At 55.6% G+C, this 8,396-nt stretch overlaps 1 protein-coding gene across 1 annotated transcript; it reads left to right on the top strand.

The window, feature by feature from the left end:
* Positions 1 to 674: 674 nt before the first annotated feature.
* On the top strand, positions 675 to 8,033 carry LOC132246603 (short transient receptor potential channel 2-like; the record flags this gene model as incomplete). Its single annotated transcript, XM_059719930.1, has 7 exons — positions 675 to 1,412; positions 2,525 to 2,728; positions 3,183 to 3,347; positions 4,454 to 4,628; positions 5,895 to 6,037; positions 6,132 to 6,259; positions 7,826 to 8,033. Coding segments are annotated over 7 exons (1,761 nt in total), but the record flags the coding sequence as incomplete, so codon positions are not given.
* Positions 8,034 to 8,396: the final 363 nt, after the last annotated feature.

Raw genomic sequence — 8,396 nt, 5'->3', positions numbered from 1 at the left:
GCAGCCCTTGGAGGACCCCTCTGCGCGGTGGTTCCTGAGTGTGGCACCCGCTGTTTATCCCTTTCGAGCCAGCCTTGCTGCCTCCAGCCCCTTGCAAGCTGGTGTTGCAAGCTGTGAATTCAAGTGCGCCTGATGGAGACGCCAGGGGAGTTAATTAGCCAGGAGGAAACAAGTCTCTGGCACTGAGCTGCTCCTGTCAAGCCAGGAGCAGCTGCTTCTGAGCCCCAAGGGGGAGGAAGGCATGATGGGCCCTCAGGTTGGGCCTTGCCCCTGGTTGTGTGCTGGAGCCAGTTGCCTCCGGCTGCCTCTGAGCCACGGCTCAGTGGTGACCGGGACAGCGACTCCCTGAGGGGCTGCCATGGAGAAGGAGACTCAGACCCTGAATGACAGCCAGCAACATGGCAGGATTGAATCCTAGCCCCTCTCCTGGAGGGATGGAAGAGCTGGGATCCAGGACTCCTAGGTGCTCTCCGCTGGCTTGCAGTGGGACAGCAGGGCGTGCGGCTCGCTGAGTGGTCACAGGCCCCAGGGGCAGGCTCAGCCCCCGGCCAGGATGACCGGAGACGCTTTCTAGCCCTGGCGAAGCCTTGGGGTGGGCTATCTAAGGGGGATGGGAGATGTCATCCTCTTCCTCCGAGGTGGTTCAGAGCAAGTCAGGGTGGGCAGGGGGATGAACTGCAGGGTCTCCCCTAACCCGACCAGCTCTGCTTCCCCAGCAGCAGCCCAACTGGAGGGAGATCATCAACCGGAAGCTGAAGTTCCCACGGGGGCTGCTGAGCGCTATCCAGGACGGGAACCTGCCCATGGTGCAGCAGCTGCTGCAGGTGGGCGATGGCATCCTGCGGCAGCTGGACGAGACCGAGGACCGGGCATGGTGGGAAGCCCTCAACCTGGCCATCCGTGCGGGCGGGGAGGAAGTGGCCAAGGCCTTGCTGCGCTACGTCAAATTTGACTTCCGCCAGGTCCACGAGGCCCTGCTGGTGGCTGTGGACACCAACCAGCCCCACGTGGTCAAGCTGCTGCTGGACCGGCTGAACCAGGAGAAGGGACTCAAGATGGACCTCAAGTCCTTCTCGCTGGCCTTCTTCGACAACACCATCGACGCCTCCCGCTTCGCGCCCAGCGTGACGCCGCTCACCCTGGCCTGCGAGAAGGACCTCTACGAGATCGTGGACATGCTGACGCAGAAAGGCCACACCATCTCCCACCCCCACCGCGTCTCCTGCCCCTGCCTGGAGTGCACCAACGCCCACCAGTACGACCTGCTCAAGTTCTCCCTCTCCCGCATCAACACCTATAAGGGCCTCGCCAGCCGCGCCTACCTCTCGGTTGCCAGCGAGGATGCCATGCTTGCTGCCTTCAAGCTCAGTCACGAGCTCAAGCGCCTCTCTCGCAAGGAGCCCGAGTTCAAGGTCAGGCACTTGCTGGCTCCCAGGTCTCCATCTGTCCTGGTTCTCTTGTGGGCCGCAGCTCTCCGGGGCAGCAGGGAGCCAGGGGGTATTCGAGGGTGAAACTCTATTCCAGCAGCTCTGGGCTTGGACCCAGGGGGCTCAGCACCATCCTGGACTCCTTTCTGGTCCCTACCCTGTGTGAGCCAGGCAGGGGGCACACAGGACCCCCCACATTATGCCCAGGCTGGGCAGCATGGAGGTGTTACTATTATTATTATTTAGCTTATATCCTGCTCTGTGCAGAAAGGCTCAGAGCAGCTGACCATAACTGACAAGCACCAACACTAAATTCTCCACACGACAATTCAGGGTCTCGCTGGGAAATTTGGGCATGTATTCCAGTGGTGCAGTGATTCAGTAGTGCAATGGTACAATGTCCTTTTGTTCCCAAACTATTTTTACATCTATCTTTTTTTATATTCATTATTCTTACTGCTACACTCCATGCTGCTGGCTACTTATAGACTACTTACATAATTGATTTCTTACTATTGGGCATTTTTGAAAACATATGCATAAACATACCCATATCATAACCACCCCTCCCTGCAGACATTTCTTATCACATACCCTTCCTCTCTGTTCATTTTTCTCCTCACAACCATTAACAATGCTCATGCTCTGACAAAATCTGTAGGTGCTTGCTCAGTTTAACTAGGTAGTGACCTTGCAACACCTCACAGGTGTGTACCCCAGCACATTATGGTTACAAAAGTATTAAATGAGGGTTATAATTTAGTGTTCATAGTAGCATTTTTAGGAACCTTGCACCCATCCTGTGAGAGGAAAAGCTGCCTGATAGGTGCTTGCGGGTCGTGGGACTGTTGTCTCCGAGTGACCACCTCCAGATGCAGCTGTCACGCTGGTAGGTTTACTCCTGACATTGCTGTAAGTCTTGGCTCACATGCATGTGATGCTGCATTGGGCGAGTGTCAGTGTCTCAGCGCCCTGCAGCAGTGAGTTCCTCTGCTGAATCATCTGCCTTTGGTGCTGGGGTCCCATCGTTGTGCATTCAGGTTGTTACAGGATAGGGCTCCCAGGCATTCCTCTAGGCTGTGTTCTTCCTCCCGCAGCCCGAGTACCTGCGCCTGGAGCAGCTGAGCCAGGAGTTCGCCTTCGAGCTGCTGGGGATGTGCCGCAACCAGAGCGAGGTGGCGGCCGTGCTCAACGACCTGGGGGACAGCAGCGAGGAGGAGGATCTGGGCAGCCAGGCCTTCGAGGAGGGCATCCCCAACCTGGCCCGGCTTCGCCTGGCCGTCCATTACGACCAGAAGAGGGTGAGTGCGGGGCAGGCTTCAGAGCTAGGAGGGTTGCAGCCCCCCCTTGAGCCAGTACTAGGGAAGCTCCCCACCAGGGTGCTGCAAGGGTCCTTTCTAACGAGGGATCATTAATGAACTCCAAGTGCTTCTGGCTGGGGTCGGGACATAAACCTTGGCATCCTGGTTCCAACATGCTCCATTTGATTCAACCTCCCTAAACTCCCCCCTGCAGCAGCAGCTGGGATTGGAGATGAACTTTTGCTTCGTGCTCTCACCCCAGTGTGGGCATGGGAGTCTGTTGCACCCCAGAGTCAACTGCATTTTGCTGGTAGGCAAAGGCTCCCTTTGCATCCTGAGAGAGCTCCTGTATATTCCTGGGAGCAGTATTTGCCTAGCAGGAGGGGGAAGCAATGGGTCACCGTGAGGGCTGCTGGTACTGACCCTCTGATCCCCTTCTCTCATCTTGGCCCAGTTTGTCACGCACCCCACCTGCCAGCAAGTGCTGTCATCCATCTGGTGCGGGAACCTGTCCGGCTGGCGTGGCAGCAACACCCTCTGGAAGCTCTTTGTCTCCTGCTCCATCTTCCTTACCATGCCCATCCTGTGCCTGCTCTACTGGGTTGCTCCCAAGTCCCGGGTAAGTGGCCTTGCTGCAAAGGGAAAAGGGGGCTCAGGGAAGAAGGTTTCCTGCACCACCCTGCTGCCGGCTTCTTACAGCTGCCTCCAAAGCACCTGACTCTGGCCCCTAACAGATAGAAGGCCCCCCAGAAAGACCCAACCTGGTAATATCTGTCTCCCATAGAAACCTGATGGCACTTCTAATGATCTCCCTTCCTGAGATCATCAAATCGTGTGTGTGTGTGTGTGTGTGTGTGTGCGCGCGCGCGCACATATGTATGTGCAATTACCCCCATGCATTTGGTATCCACCAGGTTCTTGCCCCTTCTCAGTGCATTCAGAGAGAGGCTGAGGGGCAATGATGCTGGGGAACCCCCAGGGGCAAGGCAGTGGTCCAAGACTTAATGCTGTCCTTGGCTGTATGAAGGGGGACACCCAATGTGAGCAGGCTCTGCTTCTTCTTTCCCTGGTGCAGCCGCTGCTGGATTGCTGCACCCAGGTGTGGGCTTCCCACAGCCTTGGACCACTGTAGGTTGGAGCAGCGTCAGAGAAAGGAAAGAAAGAATGGCTGTAGGGAAACTGAGGCTCATACCTAGAGACTGCAAGAGCTTGGTTTGACCAAGAGAGGATGGAGGGATGATGGGATCCTCTCCCACAGGAGCACAATTGGGATGATGAGCTTGTTCCTCCAGGTGACACAAGTCCAATGAGGTCCAACAGCTGGATGTTGGGGCTAGGTAAACTGGGAGTGAAACTAAAGTGTGGACTTTTAGCACCAGCTGCAACTGGCCATTAAACCTGCTTGTTGGGGCTGGATTGTCTGTCCTGAGCACTTTTAAAATCAAGGTCGTTTTAGCTCTGGCTCCAACCAGTGCTAGCTCAGTGCAGCTCTGCAGTCTGTTTTACACAGACCAGAGGGTGCTGCATCCCCTTTTTGCCTGATAATGGATGAATTCTCCCTCCACGCACCCAAGCTGGAGGTCTGCTGGACCAAATCCTCATGGAGATTGAAGTCTGCTCCTAAGCACTTGCTCCCGTTTAAGTCCCTGCTGCCTGGTGGGCCCTAACCATGCAGCCAAATGGCCTTGAGTTTTGCTCAAGGCGAGACAAAGTTTCTCCCATCAGGTGGGCAAAATGCTGAAGATCCCAGTGATCAAGTTCCTCCTGCACTCCGCCTCGTACCTCTGGTTCCTGGTCTTCCTGCTGCTGGAGTCCGTGGTGCTGGAGCGTAAGCACAAAGACTTCCTGGGCCGGAGCCAGACCTTGTGGGGCAACTCCTGGCACATGATCTGGGTGGCAGGTAGGTCACGTGGAGGGAGCCCTGGCAGGGTCCAGAGCTCCAGCAACCTGGCAGTGAGGGGTGCTGGCAGGAGCCCTGCCCCAGGAGCCTGGATGCTCTACTGGGGCCTGGCAGGGCTCTGATGTGCTCAGGTCCAGTGCTTGTTGCCTCTGGTTGGGGCTGATTCTGGAGATGAGATGGGATTTAGTCTCCAGGGCCCAGGCAGTTCTTGGCCTCGGATGTGTCCGTACAGGGGCAGTGGGGATGGTGGTTTCCATACGGGAACCCACCCATGGGATGAGGCAAAGGCAGCTAGTTACACCAGCCACAGGCCAAGGGCTAATGATGCCCTGGAAAGCTGTATGTCCCCAGAGAAGGCCTTGCCACTGGGGCCCTAGGCAGAGATTTCAGGCCTGAGAGATTTAAGGGACAAGTCACCTCCAGTGGCAGTGTCACCCCAAGTAGCAGGGTCCTGGCACTTGGGAGAAGAGAAATCACGAGGGTTGAGCTGTGTACAAGGGGTCTTGTGAGCCAGTGGGGATTGTGGGTGTGGACAGAAGTAGCAGATAGACCAGCAGTAAATTACACCGGTATAAGATGCACCGATATAACTGTTCCATCTGTCCATTCCCATATTGGTCTAACAGTTCCAGTACCTTCACCCACTTAAACTGGGGTAGGAGTGGACAAACATTACAGTTAAATCACAGCAGTGCAAGCCCTCGCCTCCCCTTTTTCATATGGTTTTGACGACCTGCCTTTCCTCAGCCTTGGGTGCTGACGTCCCTTTTTAAGCAGGGAGCCAGTAATTAATTATCTCCGAGGGGAGCTGCTCGCTCCTCTAGAGTCCGGTGAGCTGAGTTAATAGGGTCGGAGACCTCCAGTGAGGACCAGCACTGGACCTGGTGGATGCTCCCTGCCCGGGTGGCAATGATTTTGTTTCTGAGCCTGCTGGAAAGGGCGTTGTTGTGGCCATAGGGAGGCCTCCATGGTAGATCATGGGCTGGGGTCTCTGCCCCAGCAGGGGCTAGGCTCGCTCACACAGCTGGTCCCTGCCAGTCCTGTGCCTCTACGTATCCCCCAGGCCCCCACTGGATGCTATACAAGCCCCTAGTCCGGCACGGTGGGGAACAGTCACTGGCTCCCCTCAGACAAGGATCCCTTGGAGGTTTATGCCAGGTGGGCACCTGGCAGACCTAGCCTTGCCAATCCAGTATTTGCACTGAAGAGAAATCAGCACCCTGCGAATGGGGTCAGGACCCCTGTGTCTGCCTCCTTCTTTTCCAGGGTGGATTCCCCCTGCCCCGCTCATGTCCCAGTGCCCGCCACCTGCCACCACGCCCCATGTTACACTCCTCATATACTACCAGCATGCAAGGCAAAACAGGCTGCCCAATGCCAGGGCCATGCTCAGTGACCCAGGGAAGGGGGTAAGCGTAGGCCAGCTGGTGAACTCCTGCCTGTGCCCTGCAAGGCTTGCATGACCCCACGGCTCTGAGCTGCTCCCCCCGGCTTGTGTTGCAGGACGATGCCGACGTGGAGTGGAAGTTTGCCCGCTCCAAGCTCTACCTGTCCTACTTCCGGGAGGGCCTGACACTGCCTGTGCCCTTCAACGTCATTCCAACCCCCAAGTCCCTCTTCTACATGGTCAGGTAATGCCAGGGTCCTCACCTGTCTCAGGGCATGAGGCACCTCTTTCAGCTCACCCACCCCCTGGGAGACAGAGACCAGCAAGGCCCCATTTTGCAGACAGGAGCTGAGATGCACAAGGAGGGAAGGACTTGCCCAAGGTCCACACAGCCATCACTGACAACTGAACCCAGAGCTACTGGCTCTTCATCCCATGGCTGAATCACCACACTGTCTATCCACCAGCCTTTTTTCTCTGTGCTGCAGGGAGAGAGGCTTTGCAAGGAGAGCCCTCAGGGGCTTTCCAAAGAAAAAATGCCATGTTTATTCGCATACCACACACCCTCCCAAAAAAGTTATGCACCTTGTTCTGGGAAGGCAGAAGGAAGAGCAAAAAACCATTGGCTTTTATCCAAACTATTCAGAAACAGTTTGTTTTTTTTATTTAAAACACCCCCCAATTTCCAGTGGGTAATTTTTCAGCAAAAAGGTGAGTGTGAGATGTGAATAATATGGCACTAATCTGTTTTCTTCCAAATGACAGGAAAGGTTTGGGAGGGAAGGGTTAGAAGTTTTCAGATTTTGGTTCAACAAATGAAAGCCAGAAAACAAAACAAAAATCAGTTTGAAAATACTGAATTTTCCCTTTTTCTCCCCCCACCTGCACCCCATTGGGGACAAAAGGAAAAATAAGCAGAAAACTTCAATGGAAATTTTAAAAGACCCCACCGTGAAGATAATTAGCATTTCTGTCTTTCTCTTTAGTTTGACAGTCTGAACATCTCTACAAATCTTTGCCATGACTTGCAAAAAAAGAGACTTTCTGAAACTAGTAAACACGAGATGTTCAGACAGAAATTTCCATTGCTTGATGAGGTCTCTGGAGCAGAGAGAGGTTCTGGAGAGAGGGAAGGGGAAGCAGTGTGTTCCCACCGGCCAGGCCTTCACGGGGAGCCAGCTCACAGACTTCAAGGCCCAGAGGGCTCATTAGATCACCAGGCCTGACGTTCTCCACCACGCCAGCCATTGCATTTCGCAAGAGTCCCTCCATACTGAGCCTGGTATCTTGTGTCTGGCTAAAGCCAGACTGCCAGACAGGAGAGAGGCAGCCAGCATGGACCGGGGGATGTGAAGGGATGCCCTGGGGCTTGGTTCCTTACAAATGGGCGCCTTTATTTCTAATTTGAATTTGCCTGGTTTGACATCCAGCCACTGGCTCTCTTTCTGCCTGTTTCTTAGTGGATTAAAGAATTTCCTGGCCTCTGGCATTTTTTTCTGTCCCTGGAGACACCTCTCCATTGCACTCAAATCACTCCTTGCTCTTTGCCTTGATAAGGTAATATATTGAGTGAATTCAGGGATAAAGCCACTGGTGCACTGCAGAGAGCTGGCATACAACATGGGAGACAATCCCCCTGAATTCTGGAGCTGTTTGGCTCCCAGTGCCATGAAATGGGCTCATCTTTCCAATGGGCCAATACCAGGAAGCAGGCCCAGATGCTGGAAGGGTTTGGACCTGGCTGTGGGCTCCAGCATGGATTTTGCTTCTGCCTGGCCCCTTGTAACCCACGTTCTCCTGTCTTCCCTAGGGGCATCTTCCAGTTCATTTGCTGCTGCAAAGCCAAGAAGCAGCAGGACTGTCCCTCGATCCCCACCATTGTAAGTGTCCCGCACAACACAGCGGCTGGTAGAAGCTGCATTGGCCGTGTGGCCGTTGGTAGAAGCCACGTTGGCTGCGAGGCTGTTCTGCGAGGCTGGATGAATGGTAAGCAGCACCGTTCCCTGGTACCTGTGTAATTCCTCTTCCCCTTCCTCACCCCAGGCTACCTCAGATGCGGGAGCAGCGAGAGACGCACAGGTGAAAGCTCGCTGCGGCCCCGCTCCCCCGAAGCCCCCCAGAAACCCTCCAGCAGCCACGGAGCCCCCCGCTGACCCCCAGCGCAGCCGGGGTAAGCGGGGCCCGTGGAGAGAAGGGGCTAACCCCCTTAGTGTGTGTGTGGGAGGCGGCAGCTGAGTGGAGCCAGGCCGGGTCAAGCCCCGCCCAGGCCCCTACTTGGCCCAGCCCCCCAGGGAGCCACGCGACCGGAGCCGCGCGAACAGGCTGCACAAACAGGCGCGCTTCTCTGCCGGCGCGTGAGTTAGCACGGAGTTCGTGCAGGA

The sequence above is a fragment of the Alligator mississippiensis genome, chromosome 16, assembly GCF_030867095.1.
Source record: "Alligator mississippiensis isolate rAllMis1 chromosome 16, rAllMis1, whole genome shotgun sequence".
Taxonomy (NCBI): Eukaryota; Metazoa; Chordata; order Crocodylia; family Alligatoridae; genus Alligator; species Alligator mississippiensis.
The sequence above is the reverse complement of the archived record's forward strand: the minus strand, read 5'-3'. Positions and strand labels throughout refer to the sequence as shown.